Genomic DNA, 25,179 nt, shown 5'->3' with positions numbered 1-25,179 from the left:
AATTTAAAACTATAAAATTTTTAGAAAAAAAGTAAGGAAGGGAATTCCCTGGCAGTCCAGTGGATAGGATTCTGCATTTTCACTGCTGTGACTCGGGTTCCATCCCTGGTGGAGGGACTTAAGATCTGTAAGCCGCAGAGCATGGCCCAAAACAAAAAAGAAAAAAAAAGTAGGAGAAAACCTTCAGGATCTAGGACTAGATGAAGACTTGTTAGACTTGACACCAAAAGCGTGACTGATAAAGGGGAAAAGGATGAACTGGACCTTATCAAAATGGAAACTTTTCCTCTGTGAAGAACCATGTTAAAAGAAAAGCTAAAAATTCACAGAAAATATTTACAAACCACATATCTGACAAAACACCAGTATCTAGAAATAGGGAACTCTCTTAAAACTCGAGAGTGAAAACACCAACAGCCCAATTAGAAATGGGCAGGGAGTTCCCTGGTGGTCCAGTGGTTGGACTTCAGTGCTTTCACTGTTGTGACCAGGGATTCAATTCCTGGTTGGGGAACTGAGATCCCACAAGTCTCGTGGTGTGGCCGAAAAAAAAAAAATGAAAAAGAAATGGGCAGAAGTCATGAACACACACCTCACCAAACAGGACATACAGATGGCAAACAAATATATGAAAAGATGTTTGGTGTTGTTAGCCATTCAGTTCAGTTCACTTCAGTTCAGTCGCTCAGTTGTGTCCGACTCTTTGCGACCCCATGAATCGCAGCACACCAGGCCTCCCTGTCCATCACCAACTCCCAGAGTTGTCTCAAAGTCACGTCCATTGAGTCAGTGACGCCATCCAACCATCTCATCCTCTGTCGTCCCTTTCTCCTCCTGCCCCCAATCCCTCCCAGCATCAGAGTCTTTTCCAATGAGTCAACTCTTTGCATGAGGTGGCCAAAGTAGCCATTAGGAAAATACAAATGAAATCATAATGAGATATGACTATATCCCAATCAGAGTGGATAAAATAAAAAGTAGTCACAATATCAAATATTGATGAGGATGTGGAGAAACTAGGTCAATCACTCATGTATTGCTTGTGGGAATATAAAATGGTATAACCACTCTGGAGATACTTTGGAAATTTCTTTAAAAATTAAAGATGTGGTCTTCCCTGGTGACTCAGTGGTAAAGAATCCGCCTGCCAATATAGGAGACATGAGTTTGATCCCTAATCTTAGAGGATCCCCGTGTGGTGGAGCAGCTAAGCCGGAGCTCCACAACAGTTGAGCCTGTGCTCTGGAGCCTGGCAGCCTGCATACTGCACCTTCTGAAGCCCGTGCTCAGGGACAGAGAAGCCACTGCAATGAGAAGCCCCCACTTGCCACAGCTGGAGAGGGCCCAGGCACAACAATGAAGACCCAGCACAGCCAAAAATAAATAAAATTATAACTCCCCCCAAAAAATTAAAAATGCAACTACTATATGATTTAGCAACTGCACTCCTGGGCATTTTTTTTTTTAAACTGGAGAAATGATCATTTATGTTCACACAGAAATCTGTACACAAATTTTTATAAGCAGCTTTAATTATAAGAGCTCAAACTAGAAACAATCCATACCATTCTTCAACAGGTAAATAGTTAACCAAAGTACAGTACATCCATACCATAGACTGTACTGTGATATTCATAATATACTATGGTATACATGTATCCCAGAGAGGTTAAAACTTATGTTCATACTAAAACCTGTATATGAATGTTGATAACAGCTTTATCTCTAATAGCCCCAAACTAAAATTAGCCTAGCTGTCATTCAACAGGAGAATGGTTAAACTAAGTGCAGTACAAACCATTGATTCCTATTTAGCTGTGAAAGGAACGAACTACTGATACACAGTAACTTGGAAGAATCTCCAAGAAATCATGCTAAATGAAAAAAATCAATTTGTAAAGTTTTCATGTTTTACTCTTTCATTATGTAACATCTGTACATAAGTAAGAGTAAAAATAGGGACATCTGAAAAAGAGCTGTGGGTTGTGTCAAGGTCAATATCCTGGTTGATTCAAAGCAGAGATTCAAACAGATACTTGTACAGTTGTGTTCAGAGCAACGTTTTTCACAGTAGCCAAAAGGAGGAAATCATTCAAATACCTATCAAGAGGAATAAAGTGCTATATCTATCCAATGGAATATTATTCAGCCTTAAAGAGAAATGAAATTCTGATATATGCTACCATGTGGATGAACCTTGAAAACAGTATGCTAAGTGAAATAAGCCAGTCACAAAAGGACAAATATTGTATGATTCCACTTACACAAGGCAAATTTACAGAGGCAGAAAATAGGACAATGATTACTACAGGCTGTGGGATGGGAAAAAAAGGGAGTTATTATTTAATGGGTACAAAGATTTCGTCTAGGATGACAAAAATGTTCCAGAAACAGATGGTGGTGATGGTTGTACAACAATGTGAATGTACTTAATGCCAGTGAATTGTACACCTAAAAATGGTTAAAAGGGTACAGCATATTTTGGGCTTCCCTGGTGGCTCACACAGTAAAGAATTTATCTGCAGTGCAGGAGACCCAGGTTCGATGCCTGGGTCAGGAAGATCCCCTGGAGAAGGGAATAGCAACCCTCTCCAGTATTCTGGCCTGAAGAACTCCATGGACAGAGGAGCCTGGCAAGCTACAGTCCATGGGGGTCACAAAGAGTCAGATACGACTGAGTGACTATCACTTTCACTTTATTGAATTCTCCAGGCCAGAATACTGGAATGGGTACCTTTCCCTTCTCCAGGGGATCTTCCCAACCCAGGAATTGAACCCAGGTCTCCCACAATGCTGGCGAATTCTTTACCAGCCGAATCACAGGGAAGCCCCTTTACGTATATATTACCACCAAAAAAAAAAAAAAAATGTGGAAAAAATCCTGGTTGTGATATTGTCCTTTAGTTTTTTAATTAGTTATTTTTGGTTGCGCTGGGTTTTTGTTGCTGCATGCAGGCTTTCTCTAGGTGCAGTGACTGGTGGCTACGCTTCCTTGTGGTGCTTGGGCTTCTCTTGTTGCGGAGCACGGTTCTCTAGAGCTCAGGCTCAGTAATTGTGGCATGTGGGCTTAGTTGCTGCATGTGAGGTCTTCCCGGATCAGGGATTGAACCCGTGTCCCCTGCATTGACAGGTAGATTCTTAACCACTGGACCACCAGGGACGTTCCATATTGTATTATAGTTTTCCATATGTTCAGAGATATATATAGTTTAGGAGTATGGAGTAAGAAATGGGAATCATAGAAGTTCTGGGGACAAATGATACAATCTAAAAACAAACTGGTGTTGGAATGGGAGAGAAGGCAGGGAAGTGGCAGACCCCTTCCCAAGTCACCTGATGCTCTACAGAGGAAGGATGTCTGTGGGCTGGACGTTACTGCCCTCCCTTCCCCCCGACCACAGCAAAGCATCAGGCACTTGAGGGAGCCCTCAAAGTCTCTGCAGGAACATTCTGGGTGCACTGGGCTGGGTCAACCTTGGTTTCAGTTCTCCATGGATGGGAACTCGCAGTGCTTAGGAGGCTCTTCAAGACCCAGCTGTCCCTACCTCACCATGACTGAGCACTTTCACACCAGCTTCTCCCTCCTGCCCCACCCCCATTGTGGATCAGCCTTGCTGGCCTTCTGACACCAACTTGCCATGCTCAGAGCCTTTGCACTTGCCATTCCTCTGGCTTGCTATTCCCACAGCTCTTCACGGGTCTGACTCCTGATCATTCAGATCCCAACTCAGCTGAGACATCAGAGAAACCCTCCCTTAAGCCTCCACCCATGAATCCCTTTCTGTCCATGACTCAGCCATAATTGTTTTCATAAAAATATCTGAAATTTCACATAATAAATGATCTTTTGTGTTTGCTGTCTGTCTCCTCATGCTATCTGCAAGTGCCGTGAGGACAGAAGCTTGGTCTTGTCCCTGCTAATCTCCGAGTGTTCAGAACAATCCTGGCGCATGGAAGGAACCCGATATTTGTTGAGCTGATTGCCTGACTGAACGAAAAGACCTCATCCTCTATAGCTGTTGCTATCCAGGCTGATAGCTGCTAGCCACGTGTGGCTATTTAAATGGAAATTAATTAAAATTAAAGTAGAACTTCAGTTCCTCAGTCATATTAATCACATTTCTAGTACTCAGTGGCCACATGTGACTTGTGGCTACCCTACTGGACATTGGCAGGTAGAGAACATTTCCATCATTACAGTCTTGTAGATATTGATCCCTCTTGTCCACTGGAGTGCAAAGCTCTGGGACCCTTGTCTCTTAGCTGGTGGGAGGAATGAACAGATGGAAGGATGGAGTCTATGTACAGATTACTAGCTGCCACATTGGGGGTGGCCCCCTATTTGTTACTGAGTTGTATTGGGCAGAAACAAGTCACTGGCCAGAACTGTCATTAACCAAGGAGCCAAAAGGAGGTGATGATCGCCTGCCTATTCTTTGTAACTGGGGACCCTCCATGCAGTTTAGGGGTTCCTGTGTGTAGTGGAGACTGGGAGGAAGAAGGTAAGCTGGTGGCATGGGGAGGGAGGGAGGGTTGGAAAGCTTCCGGAGTGTTGTTGAGCAAGGCTGCTGGTGAACACACTGACTTCTTTGTTTCTTTGACGGTAGCCTGCAATTATGCTGAGTGGGCTCTATTAATTATTCTGTTTGCCAAAAGCCCCGCCCCTCTATCCTGACTAACCTAGGGACTCAAAATGTGGGGTTTTCTTATTTTGTTTATTTATTTCATTGCATCAGGTCTTAGTTGCAGCCTGTGGGATCTTTATTTGCAGCATGCAAATTGTTAATTGGGTTAGGGTTAGGGGAATCTTAAGGGCTTTCCTGGAGGCTAAGCAGTAAAGAATATCCCTCTACCGATGCAGGAGCCCCAGATGCTGGTTATATCCCTGGATTGGGAAGATCCCCTGGTGAAGGGAATGGCAACCCGCTCCAATATTCTTGCCTGGAAAATTCCATGGACAGAGGAGCCTGGTACTCCATGAGATGGCAAAGATTTCCAGTTGAAAAGAGTCCCACATGACTGAGCTATATTGAACACAGACACACACAGTGGGATCTAGTTCCCTCAGCAGGGATCCAACCAGACCTCCTGCAATGGGAGCTTGGAATCTTAGCCAATGGGCCACCAGAGAAATTCCTAAAATGTCCGTTTTGGGGATCCAACGTCCAGGTTTGAATCCTATTTCCCACGTGTTAACTCTGTTAACATTTTCGTGCCTCTATTTTCTTATTTGTAAAATAGGGATGGTGGTGGTGTAGTCGCTCAGTCGTGTCGGACTTTTGCAACCCCATGGACTGTAGCTCCAGGCTCGCCTGTCCATGGAATTCTCCAGGCAAGAAAACTGAAGTGGGTTGACATTTCCTTCTCCAAGGGATCTTCCCGACCCAGGGACTGAACCTGGGTCTCCTGCATTGCAGGCAGATTCTTTAGTGACTGAGCCCCCAGGGAAGCCCAAAATAGGGATATTGATCATAATAAAAATCTAGGAAGAAGGGCTGAAAATCGCTCGATAAACCCTGTTCACGTTTCCTATGTTCAGCCCCAGACGCTGGCCAGAGAAGGATCCGGATCACAGCAGAGGCTGGGGAGCGCCCCGTTTATTCCCATTAGAAACCGCAGGCAGGAAATGGTGCCTCCGGGGTGCGTCCCGCCCGCGTCCCGTCCCAGCCCAGCCCTGACGCCCCCGCTTCCCGTCCAGTCCCCGCCAGGGAGGCCCCGGGCCCGCCGTGCTGCCCGCCTAGGCCTCGCTGCGCTCCGGCTCCAGCTCGCGGAAAGGGCTGGGCCGGTTGGAGGAGCGCAAGGCTGGGGTGGGCGAGCGTCTCTTGGCGAAGGGGCCGAAGTACTCGGCGGCGAAGGTGACCACGTCGACCGGCTGGCGCAGCAGCAGGAAGAGCAGGAAGTCGGAGATGAGCGCCTGGGCCTCGGGGTGCTGCCGTAGATAGCTGTTGTGGCTGAGACGGAGCTCCTCCTGGTGGTGCCGTGGCGAGCCTGAGCCGGACCCGGACTCCCGCTCCCCAGGGGCGCACCCTCCTCCTTTGACCCATGGAGGGATTAGGAACGCTGGGGTCCCCAACCCCTCGGGGTGCAGTATTTCAACCGGGCAGGAAAAGTGATGACAAAGGGTGGAATATATGCCCAGGGCGGGGGTAGGGGGTTAAGGGGGTTGGGAGGGATGGGGACCTCAGGCTGCCTGCAGCCCCTCCTCACCTTTCGGTCCAGGAACCGCGAGTAGAGCTCCAGGTCCTCCTCCCACACCAGGGGCTTCTTCTTAAATACTGGGCGAGGCTCAATATCATCTGAAGGAGTCCCGTGGGAGGAAGGTGGTGGTGGTTTAGTTGCTAAGTCGTGTCTGACTCTTTCCGACTCCCATGGACTGTGTAGCCCGCCAGGCTCCTCTGTCCATGGGATTCTCCAGGCAAGAATAATGGAGTGGGTTGCCATTCCCTTCTCCAGGGGATCATCCCGACCCAGGGATAGAACCTGGGTCTCCTGCGTTGCAGGAAGATTCTTTACTGACTGAACCACCAGGGAAGCCCCTGGGTGGGAGGAAGGCTGCATGCCCATTCTGACCCCAGAACCTTCCTCAGATATAGAGGGATGACTGGAGGACACCTGTTCTAGGCAGGCTCAGGGAAAACCTCAGGGTTCTGGCTGCCCATATGGGCGGAGTTCCCAGCAAAGTGATCCTCTCCTAATTAGGGACAGGGACTGGAAATCAAGGGCTTCCCTAGTGGCTCAGATGGTAAAGAATCCGCCTGTAATGCAGGAGACCTGAGCTCCATCCCTGGGTCGAGAAGATCCCCTGGAGAAGGAAATGGCAACCCACTCCAGTATTCTTGCCTGGAGAATCCCCATGGACAGAGGAGCCTGGCAGGCTACAGTCCATAGGGTTGCAAAGAGTCAGACATGACTGAGGGACTACGCACTTACTGGAAAGCAAAGCCTCTGTGTCTCATTTGGCCTCCCACCCCAGAGATGGCGCACTCAAGGCAGCCCCTGCACCTTGGGAGTCTCAGTGGCTTCACTCACCCTCTTCCCTCAATACAGGCACCTTGGTGATCATGCAGCACCCCGGGGAGCCCACCTGGATCCTCTTGGCCAGGTGCCTGGAGTGCAACATGGAAAAGGTGTGAGTCTTCCTAGACCAGCCGGCTCCTTTGAAGGGTGTCCTGCGGGCCTCCCTTTACTGCCGTCCTCTCCCCCTCCCCCACTTGTCTTTGAGTTCCAGGGTGCTGTTCATGTTTAGATCCCCAGATAATGGGGACAGTGTCTACTTTGAAGATATGTGCACATGTGCAAGACCTTTATAGTGTGCGTGCTAATAGAACCATGAAAGAGCTCCCTGGCACGCCAGTGGGACTCCACGCTTTCACTGCCAAGGGCCTGGGTTCAATCCCTGGTTGGGGAACTAAGATCCCACAAGCCATGAAGTGCAGCCAAAAAAAAAAAAAAAAAGAAAGAAATGACAAGCCAAATTATAAAATAAGGAAAGCCAACAAAGTTCTAATGTGTTTGTTTGTTTGCTTTTCCCAGTTGGTGATTCTGTCAGTACCTCTGTGGAAATTTCAAGAAACAAAGCCCTTCTCCCTTCCGAATTTTCTCAGGATTTCGGTGCCTGTGCTTTGCTGGTGACAGCTTGGCGGTGTATTAAGACTCTTCTTCCAACCTGAAGATCTTATCGAGTGCTAAGTTGTTCAAACTTTTGTGTTTTTCAACATTACACCCACACCTGTGGCAGCTACTTTAGCTATCCCCTGTGAAGTTGACCTTGACTCCCTCAACTGTTCAGCGCTCTTTGGTGAGATTTGGGAGGCATTGTGAAGATCAGGAACACGAGCGAATATATGGAAAAAGGTGAATGAGTGGGTAACGCTGGGGGCACTCCGATCTCAACAACAGGTCTCCCTGGTAGTGAAGGAAGACTTGGCCCATCTCCGCCCAGGTGACTGAGCTCCCATGTTTGTGCTCAGTACTGCCCCCTTGGCCTCACTGACAGTAGCTCACCCATCAGAGAGCAGGTAGAACTGGCAGGACATGGGGATGCCTTGTTCTGAGTGTACCGTCTGCTCCACAATGAACACTTCCACCTGCTGATGGCCCACCTGGATCGTCTGGGAGCCCAGGGCTTGCTGGCAGCAACCGAAATGAAAGGAGGGAGGTGAGGCGGATGCCCACCAGGACCTCCCCCTGCATCTCACCCTGCCCTTCTCTCCATCTTGTAGCTTCATTGGTTGTTCACTGGTGATAAGCAACCCTTGGCTGTCCAGACCCTTAGGCTCCACAAGATTTGGGTTGCAGCCCCGGGTTAAGTTGAGGTCCTCTCATAGAGAGCCAGCTCCACCCTGCTCCTGCCTCAACCCCTGTCCATGCCAGCTCCATGACCAACTGCTTCTAGCTGGCAGATTCTGTAACATAGATAACCAACTAGGTGTGAGTGTGGGAGAGGACAGGGGTTGGGTTACTGGGGGGAGAGAGGGTAGTGAGGCTCTGGAGAGGGACTTTTTTATTGTTCAGTTTCTAAGTCGTGTCTGACACTTTGCAGCTTTATGGACTGCAGCATGCCAGGCTTCCCTGTCCTTCAGTATCTCCCAGAGTTTGCTCCAATTCATGTCCATTGAACCAGTGATGCCATCCAACCATCTCATCCTCTGTTGCCCCCTTCTCCTCCTGCCTTCAATCTTTCCCAGCATCAGGGTCTTTTCCAATGTATTGGAAGCTCTTCACATCAGGTGGCCAAAGTATTGGAGCTTCAGCTTCAGCAACAGTCCTTCCAATGAATATTCAAGATTGATTTCTTTTAGGATTGACTGGTTTGATCTCCTTGCTGTCCAAGGGACTCTGAAGAGTCTTCTCTAGCACCATAGTTCAAAAGCATCAGTTCTTCCGTGCTCAGCCTTTTTTATGGTCCAAGTCTCACATCTGTACATGACTACTGGAAAAACCACAGTTTTAACTATACGGAGATGTGTTGGCAAAGTGCTATCTCTGCTTTTTAATATGTGTTCTAGGTTTGTCATAGCTTTTCTTCCAAGGAGAAAGAATTGAGACTGAGATTTGGGGCTGTCTCAGGCCCATGCAAGCTACCTGTTGTAATTAAAACTTAAATCCCTATTATAGCTATGGCTGCGAGGAGAAAAGTGCTAACATAAAAACATTTCAGAGAAAATTGAGGGGACATGGTATGTGCCTGTTTGTGTCAAACTCTTTGCTGTTTGTCATGTTTGTGACAGAAGAGACGCCCGTGTCATTTACAAAGCTGGTCAAATCAGCCCCCAAAGTGTATGTCCACAGACACAGCTTCAAAATCACATACTGCAGGAAGTCCTAGGTAGGTTGGTGATGAAAGTTTAGCCAAAATAAAGAAGCACCCTTCAGGGCTGAGACATAATAAAATAAAATTCAAGTGAAGTTGGAGATTTAAATTTCCTGATGTTTAAAAAAAGTCTCTAAAAGTGGCCCCACACTATGTTTTTTTTCCTGAATTGACTTTTGTGCAAAAAGCATCACTTTCTTCCATGGCTCCCACCTTTTTAGTCCCTGTCTTCCTCACGCCACTTGCCTTGGTCTTCTCTCTAACAAACGCAATCTTGTTTTCTCCTGCCCTTGGAAGTTTCACCCCCACACACCAGGTTTATCCCAGCCCCACCTGCTCTTCCACTCCACAGCTGCCTTTTCTCCCAAATCAGCTCTGCCCCTTCTAGTTTGCCCGCAGACCAAGTCCCCACCCAGGGAGATGGCTCACGTAAGTAGAACAGCAGAGTTTGCCTTCAGTGTCCAAGGCCAGGAAACGGGCGTTGCTGGGCACCGTATGCCGCCAGGCCATCACCCTCAGCAACACCAGGTTAGCGGCCTGGGAGACGAAGCCCTCAGTGGAGGGCCTGGGGAAGAAAGTCACTTCGGTCTTCACTTCCTGTTCAGGACAAATCTGGGTCAGGGACCTTGAGCTGGGAAGTAGAGGGAGGTTGGGCAAGCCAGATGTTGAGCATACGGTCCAGTCCCTATGGTTCCCAGGGCAGGCTCCTGGCCTGACACCATCTGTCCCGTTTGTGGTTCCAAAGAGGATGTTGAGTTATGGCTCCCACCTGGCTCTCACCTTACCTCACCCTCCTTGACCATTCTGGTCATGGCCAGCTGATCATCCTGCTTCAGCAAACTCATCTTCTGTTCCATGGGGAGAATGTGGAACTAGGGGCCAGAGCAGGAAGGGAGAATCAGGGACTCACCGACTGTATATGAGTGAGATCCCCCGGAGGCCACCTTGTCCGTCCTCCATAAATGAGAAAACCGAGGAGAGATGTGGATAGAAAACCTTCCATCTGTGGTCAAGGCTGGGGGCCCAGGAGGTACCTTGATGAACTCCTGACTCTGTTGTTCCACAACCTCCAGTTTCCATGAGAGATAGGCTGGGGGGAGGGAGGTGGAGACAGGGCTGGAGACTGTGGGAAGGGTGGGTGGTGGCCTGGGCTGGACAACTCAGGGGTAGGGTGGCCACAGGTCAAAACTAAGACTGTGATTATCTTGCTGTCACCCCACAACCCATGCTTTCTCTTTGCCTCATTCTAGTCCCAAGGTGAAATCAAAGGGTTGGTACTAAGTGAACGTCTTAGGAGTTAGGGGCTGGGAGTGGGGGGCAGGGTAGGACGGTAGGGGTTGGGGGGGGGCGGTGGTCAGGAACTCTACCCAGAAGGGAGCTTCCGCAGAGTGTTTTGTCCATGAAGCCTCGGCTGGAGGCATGCACGAAGGGGAAGTACGTTATGACACCAGATTGGTCTTTGTATTTCCCTCTCTGCACCTCAATGGTCAGCTCTCCCTGAGGCTCCCCTGTGTCAGAGACCATGACCAGAGTCTCCGAGAAGAACAGCAGCAGCAGCTCCTCCTGCCCTGCAGAGTGAGGGTCCCGTGGGAACAGTTAAAGCCCCAGCTCCTAGCCCTCAACTCTCTGACCCCCTGGCCAGCAGTGCCACCATGGTCTCCACCCACCCTCTCCTCATCTCACGTCTCCCAGGCAGCCCTTGCCTCCCCTCCATTGGCCTCTGCAGCGGTCAGAGGTGAAGACACCCCCACCCCTCCTCACACACACACATGCACAGCGATCCCCACCCCTACTGTGTCCCTGGGGTCTTCCATTAGTTGAAGACGATCAACCAATATGCTTCAGGCCCTTTCTGAGTCCCAGGAGATTCAAGGCTGAGAGAGGGGTGGCCGTGTCTGGGCTTTCTGTCTTCCCTCCGGTCCACAGTTTTGCCCACCCCCTCCACCCTCACCGCCCAGGCTCACGGAGGGAGTTGAGGAAGTGGATGGCCTCAGCATTGGCCTCTGGGGGTGGCAGATTCCCCTGGGTTGAGGGTTGGTGGATCTTGGCTTTGGAGCCTATGGAGAGAGGAGAGGCTGAGATGGCAGATGGCGGGCCCTGAGAAGGACAGTGATGGGGCCAGAGTCCCAAGAGTAGAATCTTTCAAGGCCACCCCAAGGTGGATGATGAGGGAGAGATGCCCCCCTCACTTTCCAGGCCCCCACCCCCCAAACTCCTCAGCCCCCTTCTCACCTTTGGATTGAACTTTAGAGGACATGCTGCCTGCTGCTACCTGCTTTGTATCCAGATGTCTCCATGGCAACTGGGAGCTCCCTACCGCCTCTTAAAGGGCCATCAACCCATTTCACTAAACACCCAGAACTTTGAGTAGCTGGTTGGAACTGTGACTTCTGGGCTAAGCCCAAATTTGAGGTACTGTCCAGCAGAGGGAGTATCTGACATTCTTAGGCGGCAGAGGAGATGACATGAGCATTTACAATGACCTTGGAAGCTGTAACACACAACTGCACTTTGGAGTTCAGTTCTTACTGGCATTGTAAATAGAACCAATACTTAAAAAAAAACTTTAAATTTTACTATATTTATATGTATACTTTTATTAGATTGCATTAAAAGTACTTGGGAAGCTGGTTTATCAATTTGTTAAAAAAAAATTAGAGAATTATTTTTCCTTTATTTTTTCCAGTGTTACCAGGATATGTTGTTCAGTTGCTTAGTTGTGCCTGACTCTTTGCAACCCTACAGACTGAAGCATGCCAGACTTCCCTGTCCTTCACTGTCCTTTGAGTTGATGATGCCACTCAACCATCTCATCCTCTGTTGCTCCCTTCTCCTCCTGCCCTCCATCTTTCCCAGCATCAGGGTCTTTTCCAATGAGTCAGCTCTTTGCATCAGGTGGCCGAAGTATTGGAGCTTCAGCTTCAGCAGCAGTCCTTCCAATGAATATTCAGGGTTGCTTTCCTTTAAGTATTGACTGGTTTGGTCTCCTTGCAGTTCAAGGGATTCTCTAGAGTCTTCTCCAGCACTGTGGTTTGAAAGCATCAATTCTTTGATGCTCAGCCTTCCTTATGGTCCAGCTCTCACATCCACACATGACTACTGGAAAAACCATAGCTTTGACTATACAGACCTTTGTTAGCAAAGTGATGTCTCTGCTTTTTATAATTGGCATATAACAATCAGTTGCTTTTAAAAAAGTAGTAGAATATATGGAATGAATAAATAAGGCACAAACTGCCTAAAGCAGTTTTAATTTTGTAAAGAGGACATATTGTTAATTGAAGTCCCCTTAAAAGTTAATATTAGCTAGGACGTCCTTGGTGGTACAGTGACTAGGAATCCAACGCATGGAACATGGGTTTGATCCCTGGTCCAGGAAGATTCCACACGCTGAGGAGCAAGTAAGCCCGTACACCAGAAGTACTGAGCCCAAGCTTTAGAGCCCACGGGTTGCAACTGCTGACGCCTGAGCACCTAGAGCCTGTGCTCTGCGACGGAAGAAGCCACTGCAATGAGAAGACCATGCACATAACAAATAGCCAGCGCTCACTGCAACTAGAGAAAGCCTGAGCACCGACAAAGGCCCAGCACAGCCAAAAATAAATAGATAAATACATTTAAAAAGCATTAGCTAGGTTTATAATTAGAATGACGTGACAAAATTGAACTTAGACGTTTTAAAAATATTTATGTTTTAAAATTTGCATTTTAAAACATCGAGCACTAATTTTTAAAAGCCCACTCTGAAAAAATAAATAAATAAATAAAAGCCCACTGTGCACGTGAGCCACCACCAGTGGCATTAAGAAAATTCACAGCTGCTTTGGGAAGTGGTTTGTTAGTTCCTCAAAATATTAAATGTGAAGTTACTATATGACAATTCCACTCTGAGGTGTATACCCAAGAGAGCTGAAAACATCTGTCCACATAAAAACGTACACACAGATATTCATAGCATCATTATGCAGAATACACAAAAAGTGGAAACAACCCAATTGTTCATCAACTGGTGAATGCATAAACAAAATGTGAGATAGATAGATAGATATAATGGAATATTGTCCAGCCGTAAAAAAGAGTGAAGTACTGACACATGCCATAATATGCTTGAACCTTGAAAATGTATTGAGTGAAAGAAGCCAGTCACAAAAGACCACATATTGTATGATTCCATTTATATGATTAAATGCCCAGAACAGGCAAATCTATAGAGACAGAAAATAAACCAGTGGTTGCTTGGTGTGGGGGAAGGGTGGGGCGTGGAGGCAGGCAGACACCTGACACCAGAAGGTCCCAGGGTTTCTTCTGGGAGTGTTGAAAATGTTCTAAAATTAGATTGTTGGCAGTAGCTGCAAAACTGCACATATGTATACTTTAAAAGGGTGTCATTTGTATCATATAAATTGTATCTCAATAAAAATAATAAAAAGATTATTTAAAACAAACCTATTGCTTTCATGTGTGAATTACATAAAGTTTGACAAAATCTTTTCTATTAGGCAAAGTTTAAAAAAAAGAAGAAGAAGCAGCAGGGACTTCCACAACAGTCCAGTGGTTAAGACTCCACTGCAAGGGGCATGGGTTCACTTTCTGGTCCAGGAACTGAGGTTCCACATGCCATGCTGCAAGGTCAAAAAAAGGGCAAACTGCTATTTTTTGTTCCTTAAGGGATGCTCACTGAACTGAACTGAACACAGTCCCCCTCCTTATCGCATCCCCGTATCCCTGCTGTTCTGGACTCCTGGCCTGAGGGAAAATTTGCTCCCTGAGCCCTCTACTCCTTAGAGTTTTTCTCCTGTCACTCCTGCTCTCCTTCACCTCCCCTTGCTCAGGCTCTCCAGTTGCACAGAACCCCCCCAGTTACCTATCCTGACAGGCTCCCGCCTCCTGCGGGGAGCTCTCTCACTTCCCCCAATTCTCTTCCCCTTGGTTCTGGCTGTTTCCTCCTAGTCGTTTAGGGGAAAGAGCAAGTTGGCAAGGTGGATCACAGAAGGATCAGCGAGGTCGGGCGCCTTCAGGGTGGTATGGCCGTAGACTCACAGAAGGATCAACATCCAGTTTCTCGTCTATTTTCTTAGTCATCTGTTAAGGACCCTTGTTACCACTGCTGCTTAGGGCCTGATAGACCAGTGGAAGGATGCTCTGGAGAAGTTGATGTACTAGCTGTGCAGCTGTGTTGGACAGGTTGGCCTCTCTGAGCCTGTAGCATGGATGGCCAGTGCCCTCCCAGTGGCTGGGGTGGGCATCTACTGAACAACAGCCACTGCTGCAGAGAGGGTGCCCTATGTGCCCAGCTCTACAGGGTGTAACTCATTTAATTCTTCCAATCAGCTTCTCAGGTGGTGTGAGCATCAACCCCATTGGACAGATGAAAAGTGGAGGCACAGAAAGGTTAAGTAACTTGCCCAAGGTCACCCAGTTAATAAATGGAAGGTGTGGACTCCGCCCCAGATGGGCTGGCTTGAGTCCATGTTCTTAATCACTTTGCCCTATTGTCTCTGATAGACTGTGAGTGTGTGCTAAGTTGCTTCAGTAGTGTCCGACTCTGTGATCCCCCGCCAGGCTACTCTTCCATGAGATTCTCCAAGCAAGAATACTGGAGTGGCTTACCATGCCCTCCTCCAGGGGCGACCAAGGGATCGAACCCATGTCATGTCGCTGAGGTCTCCTGTATTGGCAGGCGGGTTCTTTACCACTAGCGTCACCTGGGAAGTCCTCTTGTTCCTGATAGACTAGCGCTAAGTGCACCCCACTCCAGTACTCTTGCCTGGAAAATCCCATGGACGGAGGAGCCTAGTAGGCTGCAGTCCATGGGGTCACTAGGAGTCAGACACGACTGAGCAACTTCACTTTCACCTTTCTCTTTCATGCATTGGAGAAGGAAATGGCAACCCACTCCAGTATTCTTGCCTGGAGAATCCCAGGGACGGGGGAGCCTGGTGGGCTGCCGTCTATGGGGTCGCACAGAGTCGGACATGACTGAAGCGACTTAGCAGCAGCAGCAGCATGTTTTTTAAGAACAGTAAGAGGAAGAAGAGACTACCATTCATGAACACCTATGTGCATCTCATTTGGCTCCCCAGCCACTCCAGAAGAAGGCTAAGAGACAGAAGTCCCCTGTCTGGTGCTACCCATGGTTGGTCAGAGTCTGTATTCAAATCCAGACCAGTCCGAGTCCTCTCTCTCCCACATTGTCCCTGCTTTGGCCCAAGCCTAGGGTTTACTGACCATCAGGGTTAGCTTTCCACCTGCTTCCAAAGACTCCATTTGTGGCCAGGGCCTTGGAGGACTAGGATGACCCCCTCCCCCAATACACACAAGTGTACACACAGGGCTTTTCAAGTTCACATCTACAACTTATCCTGTTCTCTGTCCTTCCCTGGAACTTCTAAGGCTGCCCACTTAACATACCCCTCCCTTTTTCTTTTTCTGTGATTTAGAAAGAAAGAGACTGTGATTTAGGGGGAAAAAGATGGAGGTGCTTACAGGTTATTTTTTAAATTACGCAGTATTCAAATACCTGTGAGGCCACGAGTCTACCTCTATTTCTTCTCATATAATGAATCACAGCACTAGAAATCAGACGTAGCATTTTCCAAAGTGACTTTATATGCCTTTCTCATCTAACTCTTCTAATAGCCTCCAAATAAGTGGACTTGTTGGTGATTGTTTATGATTTTGCTTTGCATCACTTCTGATATCAGACCCCCTATTCCTCTGAGGAACTCTTTCCCCACTCCCAGTACACTGTTTTTCAACTGAGTCTGACATTGGCTTTCTAGGTGTGGTCATGTCATTGAACCTGGCCAGTCAGAGAAGCCCATTCCCCTAACTCCTATGATAGATTAGGGTTGGGCACATGATCCAAACTGAACCAATGAAACTCAGTCCCTGGGACTATTAGAGGTTCTGCTATTAACTTGTAAACCTAGTTGATGAACTAGTAGCCTGTAAACCTGGAACTTCTAGAGAAAATCTTTCCATTACAGGGAAAAAGACTGACAGAGAATGGTATCAATGTAGAAGAAAGCAGAGCTGAATGACGAAACTGCTTTTGAATCCCTGGATCCAGCCATGCCTGAAGTTACCATGATGTGATCCCACACTTCTCAACTTCATGAGCTGATAAATTTCCCCTTTGGTTTGAGCCCCTTTCTATCGAGCATGTGTCACTTGCACTTGAAAGTACATACACAGTAAAGGTTCTGTCTCATTCAAAGTTGTCTCCATCGGAAGATGCAGAAACTGAGAGGAAGGTCCTTGGATGTTGAGTCGTAGAGCCAGGACTAGAACTCAGATCTCTTAACACGAGTTGTCACTGTTGCTGTTCTGCAGACAAAGAGCAGGTGTCCTAGTTGTTGCTGGTCAGTGCTGGTTCCAGTTGAAGCACGTGCCGTCATTCAGGACGGGTGCCCCAGTGGGAGGATTGGCCAAGGCTGCAGGAAAATGCTTCACTAAGCCCTAGAGAACCGTCACCATCTGTCCTTCAAAACTGGGCACACCCAGAGTGACCTGGCCCTGGGGCTTGGCCCGTCAAGAGACAGTTACAGAGCAGAGACTCGCCCTTCTTCAGGAAGGTAAGGACTACCTCTTCTTCCCTCAATCCCACCCCGGTGCAACCCTGAGCCAGGATGGGGTCGGGAGCCAGTGCCAAGGTCCTTGGCTCAGGGTGAGGGACACCAAGATGGGAGGCCGAGGTACTACCAGGGGTGGGAAAACTCTGACTTGGGCCCAAAGAAATGTGGAGCTAAGCCAGTGTTTCCCAGTCTTCAGCCACAACAAGGTCACCTTCAAGAATTCTGCTATAGCCAAGTGTCACCTGTATTTCATATTTTCCTGTTTCAATAACGCAAGCACACCTCTGAGATATTGCAGATTCAGCTCTAGACCACCAAAATAAAATGAATGTCGCAACAAAGAGTCACATAAAAAATGTTTTTCCCAGTGCACACAACAGTTTTATTACACTCTGTGCTGTGCTTAGTCGCTCAGTCGTGTCCAACTCTTTGTGACTCCATGAACTGTGGCCCACAAGGCTCCTCTGACCACGGGGATTCTCCAGGAAAGAATACTGGAGTGGCTTGCCATGCCCTCCTTCAGGGGAATTTTCCCAACCTAGGGACTGAACAAAGGTCTCCCTCATTGCAAGTGGATTCTTTACCATCGGAGCCACCAGGGAAACACATGTTACACTATACTGTAGTCTGTTAAGTGTGCAACAGCATCATGTCTAAAAAATGGTACATACCTTAATTAAAAGTATAATTTAAAATATTTTATTGATCAAAATACTAACCATCATCTGACAATGCAGGGTTGTCACAAACCTTCAATTTGTAAAAAAAAATGCAATTACCAGAAAAGCACCCTAAAGTGGAGCACAGTAAAATGAGATATGCCTGTACCTTTAATCACCTACATGAATTGAAAACTGGTGTCACTTGTCAAAAATATTGACCCTGAGGATAAATACAAGGAACACAAAATGATGTTGTTAAAGTTTAACTCAAGATAGCTGCCAGGCTTGACAGCCGACCTGTTTAACAATTAACAGATGAGTCCGGCTGTTAATTGCAGAGGCCTTAAAGGGCCTTAAAGAGGGGTCAGCGCCAAGGCCTTGTCCTTGAAGCATATTCACGCCTGGGTGGTGACCATGTAAAACCACTTCCCCTGCAGCTAGCGGTGCATCTGTGCCTCTCAAGCTTTGGAAAACACCAAGGTAAGCAAATCATAAACCCTGAACAAATCCTCATGAGCCATGGAAGGATATATTTATAGCTTTGTTTTTGCCCAGAGTTCTAGAAGTGCAGTCCTTCTGAGCAAGCAAGAACTGTAACCCAGAGAGGGAAACAGAGCTAGCAATAAAGACAAGCCCACTGAGGGACCAAGCCTTGGTTAAATCATTCATTCATTCAACATTTATTGAGCGCCTACTGTGTGCCAGGCACCGTGCTAGGCGCAAAATACAGAGATGCATAAGATACAGTCCATGCCCTGAAGGGTTCACAGTCGAGAAGGGGGAGACAAATGTGTAAACAAGTAAAATACAGTGTGATAAGTGCCGCAAGAGAAGCATTGACAAAGAGCAGAGGTAGCCTGGAGGGGGAGGGGCATGGGAGGACGAGGGGGGACTTCCTGGAGGAGGGGGACCTTGAGGGGGATTGGTGAGATGACTAGGTGTTTGCCAGGCAGACAAGGCAGGAGGAGCAAGGGAAAGGCATTCCATTCTGAGGAACAGCAGGAGCGAAGGCACAGAGGCAGGAACTGCAGGTCTGGAGGGGCGGGGAGCTCTGACTATTCTGGCCGTATTGCTAGAGTTGGTACCAGAGGCTGTGGCCGGAGAGGGAGGCAGAGGCAGGATGATGAGGGAAACTGAGGGCAGGGGCATCTCGGGGGCTCCCCAGTGGGGAGCAGAGCCTGAGGGAAGGCTTCCACCCAGGAAGAGAAGGCTCCTGGCTGACCCCAGGTACGCCTGCTTGAGGACCATCGTTGTCCTCACTGTGGCCCCAAAGGGACCTGGACCCAAGGCCAGAGGAGGAGCTGAGCTGAGGGAGGGCTGAGCAGAGGGGAAAGGCCCGGACCCGGGGTCCTAGAAGCTGCCACTCACTCGAGAGCTGTCCACTCCTGGACTTCTGATTTCTGCTCTCTGCTGTGTAGACCCCCTGCTCCTGCCAGGATGGGGCCAAGGGCAAATGAGAAATGACAAGGCGATGTTGTTGGCCAATTGCAAAGGGCCAGATGAATGGCTTCACTAACTGAAAGGGGCAAGGGTTGAGGATGAAGCAGGAGTTTCTAAGAATAAGGGCCACAATGAGAAAACCACAGTGGACCTGGTGGACAATGGCTCTCTGGTCCCCAAGGAAGGAGGGGCCCTGCTGGCCCAGGGCAGGGGCAGAGGCCAGTGGGCAGGACCAGGCCAGCTGTTCAGGGAGCATGTGTGACCTACATGACCGTGGGCCTCCAGTCCCAGCCTCCTGGTGTCTCCTTGGCAACCGGGACTCTCCCCCTTCCAGGCAGCAGGGGAGTCACAGAGGCAGATTGTCCACAGCCAGGCTTCCAGCCCTTTCCTCTTTCTCAGAAATGGCTCTGTTTAAAAAAAATGCCCTTGTGGGGGCGGGGGTGGCCTTGCTCTTGTGGGTGCCTTGCTCTTGTGCAAAAATGCCTGGGGGAGGAGGGGCAGAGGCTCAGAAAACCAGAGCCCAGGTGCCCCTCTGAGTGACTGCTTTTCCAAAGCACCTCACCTCAGGCCAATCTGGGGGAGCGAGTTTCTTTCCCAGCCGTGGATGGGAGGAAGGGGAAGATGGACTCACCCTGTTCGGGACTCCTGCTGCCCTGAGTTCAGAGGCTGCAGCGAGAGCAAGGGCTCTGCGTCCTCACTGCCGTGGCAGGAACAGGGGGAACTAACTCCCAGTGTCAGCTCTGCCCTTGGTGACTCAGCCTCACCCTGTGGAGTCCCCAAGCCTTCCGTCAGCCGGCCTCCTCTCGGTCTCAGGGTCTCCTCGCCTGTCCCTCCTCTGCCCTTGACCAGTGTCCGGGTGGTGCCCGCTGACGAGCTGATGGAGGTGGGGTGGTAGCAGAGAGAGGGATGGTGTGGTGTGGGCGATGATGGGCGGTCTCCCCACCGCGGTGTGTGGGCTGGGCCGGGCCGGGGTGGGGTCACTTGCTCTTGTGCAGGTCCTTCAGCTGGCGGAGCCTCTCCAGGAGCTGGGCCCGGGAGCAGCCATCATCACCTGTGGGGCCGGGGCTTGGCCCCAGAGCCTCCTGCAGCACCAGGCAGTGTGTCCTTAGGAACGGGTTATAGGAGCGCTCCTCCCCCAGGGTGGACGGGCACTGTGGGAGGAGAGACACGGGCTTTGGTGGGGAGGATCTGGAAAACAGATCCAACCAGGGAAACCTCCCCACCTCCTGCCCCATCCTGGGGTTCAGGAGTTCTCACTGGAAGGCCCTTGTGCCAAACAGGCCAGAGCTCTGGGGAGGGGCCTGCAGGGCCTGGCTCAGCAGAGATGGGATCCCTCTGGGGAATGCCCCCGGCCCCTCCTGGACCCAAGCCCCGCACCGTGCTCTTGCGTTCCATCCGCTGCCTCTGCACCCACTGCATCTTCCTCTCCCGGGCCAGGTTCTCGGGCTCCACCACGCCTGCAAAGCCCAGGTTCTCCTCTGCATACTCGTGGCCTAAGGATGGCCATGGGGGTCGAGACACAGAGCAGAGTGAGACAGGTTATGGTCAGGAAAAGTCCTCCCATTCCCAGGCCAATGGGTACCTAACAACTGAGGAGGAGGGATAGTGCTTCTAGAAAAAGCCCAACCACAAGGAGCCGCTTCTGTAAACGCAAGTCAGCCACGAGTGACGCTGCAGAAGCAATTGGGGGGGGGAACCACAGACCTGGAGCCAGAAGACCTGCATTCTAGTGCTGCTGGTTCTGCCCAGCTGTGCAACCTCAGTCAGGTCATGGCCCCTCTCTGAGCCAACGTTTTCTCCTTTGGCAAGTGGGGAAAATAATAATGCCACTAGAATGTTATGTGTCCGTGGGGCTGGGATCACGACCTGGTGCTCGTTAGGTGCTCAACAAAGTATTTGTTGAATGGAATGAATGGATGAACATATGTTCTGAGGATTGACTGAGATATTAGTGGATGTGTTTTAGAAACTACAGATACGCAATGTACCCATGCATGTATGTATGTATGGATGGATATTCTATATACATGCATATGGATGATGGGTGTGCCGTGTGGGTGTGATGGACACAGGTAATGATCCATTCAGAGTGGATTTAAGGCGCCTCATTAAGCAAAGGCTATTTTCTGTTCTAGGCTCTGGCTATGAGAAATCAGCCATCCCATGGGGACACTCTGGGGCTTACAGGGCTCCCCAGAGGCTGTGGGCTGGCTGCCAGGGGCAGCTGACATAAGAGGCCTTACACAGCCAGTGCTCCAGAAAGAAGGGAGTCTGCCCCCACTGCTGGAGATGGCTCCCAGGAGCCACTGGAGGCAGAGCTGTGTCACCTCTGGGTCAGGAACTGGGTCGGCTGGGACTCTGGGTGTGTGAGGGGCTGGGAAGAGATGGAGGGGAACCTCACCAGGCCACAGAAGAGTGTCGTCTCCCAGCCCGAGCACGGTGTCCAGTGAGCTCAGCATGGTCTCTGCAGTACCCTCAAAGGTCCGTCCTGGTAGGGTCAGCGGGTATGTGTGAGGAACAAGGATCACACAGCAGGGTAAGGTCCATGGAGAGGGGTGGGGACCCCCCTGTATAGCTGGGGCTGACCACCAGCCCTCACCCATGCCCCTGCCATGCCCATTTGTCTGGCATCGATCCCTCCCTCCCCCTGGGAGCTGGACCCAAACATTAAGCCCTAGCTGGGCCTGTCTGAGGGCACAGACTGACACGTGGGGGGAGAGGGGGTGTGGAGCCTCCAGGCTGAGTTCTGTGGCCCCAGGCCCACTCCAGGCAAGGTTGTGCTTTTCCACACAGCACCTCCTTCTTTGCCTGCACTGCCTGGGACTGGTGATCCCCCACCCACAGGATCACCCTGTCACTCAGGGGTTCTCAGGTTTTTGTAACTGGTCTTGCCAGTCACTCTATCAGATAACCCGGCTCCACCCAATGGAAACAAATGCTCTTTGAGGTCAGTACTCAGTTATAGGCTTCACCTCATTCCATCCATCCCCTTTGGGATGTCATGAGGATATGAAAGAAAAATCGAGGTAACAAAGGTGGGAATAACTGCTAAGGCAACACGTGTGCGGAAACCAACGTTTCCGTGCATTGCGTGGGGCTGCGGCTGTCCTCAGGCCCCTGCCCTGGCCTCTCTTCCTCCCTCTCATCCCTGCACTTCCCCTTCCCTTTTGGGGGACTCACCACAGCCAGAGAGGAAGAGCAGATCCCCTGAGAAGAGGCAGGAGGGACCCTCATAGGGCTCCCCGTCCAGCAGGTAGACCAGATGGCCTTGTGTGTGGCCCGGGGTGGCCAGAGCCCGGATCTGAAGCCGTCCCACACTAACCACATCTTGATGACACAGGGGACTGAGGAGGGAGGCAACAGTGGAGAGAAGGCACTAAAACTTGGGCCATGCTCCTCTTCCCTCCCCCGCGCCGCCCAGGCCCAAGGGGATAGGTGATGTGCAGGAGCAGGGCTTCCCCACCAGGGAAAGATGGGCCCCCTCAGTGCCCAGGGCTTCAGATTCAAGCCCTCCTGCTTCCTCTTTGGGGGACTATGGCTGGATCAGTTGTGGGGTGGACAGTGTTATGCTTCAGATGGGCTGTGATCTGCCCTTGAAGGGCCAAGAAGGGCATCAGCAAAGATCCAACTGCTGACAGCCCTGAAACACATAACTGAAGGATGAGGGTGAAGGACAGGGCCATCCCACCCCTGGGTCAGGGACTTACTGGGTGAGGTAGGGAATGCTGTCCTGAGGGCTCCCATACACCCGACAGTCCTGGTGCCGCCGACTGAGGTCGCGGTTCCCTCCGCTGTGGTCCCTGTAGGATGGCACAGACAGACAGGGGCTTTAAGGGCAACTGCACTGGGCCTCCTAGCCTCCTTCTTCACAAAGCATCTCCAGGGCTTTGAGCCCTGCGACTCCTGGTTCCTGGACTGAACCAAGCCATCCGCTCCACTTCAGACCTTTGTTCAAGCTGTCGTCCTGCCCTCTAATTCCTCCACGTGGATCTCATCATACCCACCCAGTGCCCCTGCCCCCCAAACCCTGTGTTGGCTGCACAGTTGTTATTGTTTGTATACTTTCCCACAGGGCTGTCTCCCCTGTTGGACTAAAACCTCCCTGGATGAAAGAGATGACAAGGTTTGCCCATGCCCAGCAGACATGCCCATGGAATGAAAGAGAAATGCCTGCCCTGCCCTTCTCTGGTGCTTCAGGAGCCTGGGAAGTAGAAGAGGGGGAGACCCGTCCCTCCCTCTTCCCCCCCTCCCCTGGTGCCCCAGTGACTTCATGAGGATGGTGCCCCCCAGCCTGACCCCTGACCCATAGCCCAGTCTGTTCTCATGGGTCCCAGTCCTGGAAAGCCCAGCGGAGCCAGGGCCGGCCAAGGGGAGATGATCTGCACTCAGACCTCCCACCTCAGCCCCTTACCAGTGTTTGTGGGTGCAGAGAATGGCAACCAAGTTAACACCTTCCTTTTCAATGGAAGCCTGGGGGAGAGAGGAGGTAGTCAGGCTGGGGATCGGGATGCTGGGTGGAGAGGACAGCAGGGAGAGATGTGGGGAAGGCGATGGAGCCAGAGAATGGGAAGGGGGTAGGGAAGAGGGGGTTGGATAAAGGGGGGCACCTGAGCCCCAGCACGGGCACAGGGTGGAGGGAGACTGGCAGAGCAGGTGGACACACAGGTACATGTACACAGAGACGTAAGAAATGGAGAGAATGATGAAGGGACCCAAACACAATAGACAGAGGCAAGAAAAGCAAGGTTCAGAGAGGGGGCCACAGAGAGGAAGAGGCAGAAGGAAGCTGGCTAGACCCACAGCCCCGGGTCAGCACCACTCTCCCTCCAGCTCTGATTCTCCCACTGCTGTCCTCCCCTCCTCCCCCGGCCACACCCTGCACACTGACCCTTCCCCAGTGGGTCACGTGTGTTTGTGGCGGTCAGGGTGTGCTGTGTGAGTGCACATGGAGGGGGCACCTCCCACTGGCAGAGAGCAAGGTCAGCCTCTCTCTAGCAAGAAGCTGCCAGCCCCCCAGGTGAGCCCAGGTCCCACTGCCCTCATCCTCCCCTCACCTGGACAGCCTGAGGGTCTGACGGGTCCACAGCCACAGCCAGCCGGGCCTGGGTGTCGATGATGAGGTAGCTGTAGTTGTCCGAGAGGACGGGGATGGGGAGCACCTTCACTCCTGGGAAACCGAGATGTGGGTTGGGGGGCAGGGCAGGTAGCCCATCCACTGGGGGAAAGAGATGGGGTGGGTGGGCACAGCCTGGGGCGGTTGCTGGCCTGGGGCGGCCAGAGCTCACCATTGAAGAGGCGGGGCTGGGTTCTGGAGTGGCCTTTGGGGTAGCGATTCCGAGCCCTGCGCAGCTGCTGGCGGTAGAAGAGGTACCCGAGCCGGGTGCGCGTGTAGAGGCTGTACCTGCGGGGCGGGACGTCTGCTCAGCCCAGGCCCCATGTCTCCACTGCCTCGGTCACCCCCTGCGCCAGTGCAACTCCACCGCCACTTGTCGTGTGCCGACTGTCTGCCTTGCTCAGGACTCAGGACAAAGATGCAAAATGAAACAGACAGACCCCAAGCTCAAAGCTCATCAGGCCAGATGTGAACTGAGGAATTCACAGAAGAGATCTGAGGATGAGGGCTTTATTCAGTGAAAGCAGTACAGGAGTTAGGAAGCCGCAAGGAGGTGGGAACCCTATTTCAGGCACAGCAGCGGTGCGTCGCAGTCACGCGTGGGACCTACTGAAGGCCAGATTCCTCAGCCCCATCCCAGCGTTTTGAGTCTTAGACAGCTTGAGTGGGGCCCAGGATTCTGTATTTCTAACAAGCTCTGGGTGATGTTGATGCTATTGGCCCAGAGACCACAAGGCTGAGAACCCCTAGGGTAGAGGAAACAATAGGCCCAGGCCCAGAGACAGCAGACAGCAGGGTTCACTTAGGGAAATTATAGAAAGCTCTGCTTGGCTCTTTGGTGGAGGAAGCCAGCAGAAGTGAGGCTGGATGGTTTGACCACACTCCCTCCCTCCACCTGCCACGTTCTAGGCTACACAGTGAAAAGGGGGCACGTGGAACAGAGGGGACTCGTGAGTGACAGAGTCCCCCAATACAGGATTCTGGCACACAGGGCAGCTTTACAGATGCGCGACCCGGCAGTCACAGAGGGCCCCACACTGGGCATGACGCTCTGCTGTCACCATCCTGAAATCC

The 25,179-nt window shown here is 50.7% G+C and overlaps 2 protein-coding genes and 1 long non-coding RNA gene across 4 annotated transcripts in view; 1 reads left to right on the top strand and 2 right to left on the bottom strand.

The window, feature by feature from the left end:
• Nucleotides 1-5,569: 5,569 nt before the first annotated feature.
• On the bottom strand, nucleotides 5,570-11,694 carry CATIP (ciliogenesis associated TTC17 interacting protein). Its single transcript, XM_002685591.6, has 10 exons — nucleotides 11,546-11,694; nucleotides 11,278-11,370; nucleotides 10,681-10,881; nucleotides 10,348-10,403; nucleotides 10,099-10,185; nucleotides 9,743-9,910; nucleotides 8,005-8,129; nucleotides 7,030-7,106; nucleotides 6,208-6,296; nucleotides 5,570-5,968 (listed from the first exon to the last, which is right to left on the bottom strand). The coding sequence occupies exons 1-10, from the start codon at nucleotides 11,568-11,570 to the stop codon at nucleotides 5,738-5,740; spliced, it is 1,152 nt and encodes a 383-aa protein (XP_002685637.1). The 5' UTR covers nucleotides 11,571-11,694; the 3' UTR covers nucleotides 5,570-5,737.
• On the top strand, nucleotides 7,040-9,408 carry LOC104971307 (uncharacterized). The gene is made up of 2 exons (XR_003031359.2): nucleotides 7,040-7,127; nucleotides 7,534-9,408. It is a non-coding gene; the product is annotated as an uncharacterized lncRNA (long non-coding RNA).
• A 6,501-nt stretch (nucleotides 11,695-18,195) lies between the features above and the next one.
• Nucleotides 18,196-25,179, bottom strand: part of PNKD (PNKD metallo-beta-lactamase domain containing) — a 72,896-nt gene continuing 65,912 nt past the window's right edge. Inside the window, 8 exon segments of one of the 2 annotated variants that reach the window (NM_001114170.1) lie at nucleotides 18,196-20,143; nucleotides 20,370-20,485; nucleotides 21,394-21,480; nucleotides 22,173-22,336; nucleotides 22,700-22,792; nucleotides 23,404-23,462; nucleotides 24,047-24,159; nucleotides 24,278-24,393. In NM_001114170.1, coding sequence (NP_001107642.1) covers nucleotides 19,970-20,143; nucleotides 20,370-20,485; nucleotides 21,394-21,480; nucleotides 22,173-22,336; nucleotides 22,700-22,792; nucleotides 23,404-23,462; nucleotides 24,047-24,159; nucleotides 24,278-24,393 — 922 coding nt within the window. In that variant the 3' untranslated portion in view covers nucleotides 18,196-19,969. 2 annotated transcript variants of the gene reach the window in all.

This window comes from Bos taurus, chromosome 2, assembly GCF_002263795.3.
Source record: "Bos taurus isolate L1 Dominette 01449 registration number 42190680 breed Hereford chromosome 2, ARS-UCD2.0, whole genome shotgun sequence".
NCBI classification, from domain to species: Eukaryota; Metazoa; Chordata; class Mammalia; order Artiodactyla; family Bovidae; genus Bos; species Bos taurus.
Note: the sequence above shows the minus strand (reverse complement) of the source record. Positions and strands in the feature narration are given on the sequence as shown.

What these genes read in the sequence shown, in the direction of transcription:
- CATIP (XM_002685591.6), bottom strand. Translation starts at nt 11,570, where the DNA reads ATGTCCTCTAAAGTTCAATCCAAAG. An exon ending in CTGCGGAAGCTCCCTTCTGG is followed by an intron (nt 10,404 to 10,680) that starts GTAGAGTTCCTG and finishes CCCTCCCCCCAG; the next exon opens with CCTATCTCTCATGGAAACTG. An exon ending in GCCTGTATTGAGGGAAGAGG is followed by an intron (nt 6,297 to 7,029) that starts GTGAGTGAAGCC and finishes GGACTCCTTCAG; the next exon opens with ATGATATTGAGCCTCGCCCA.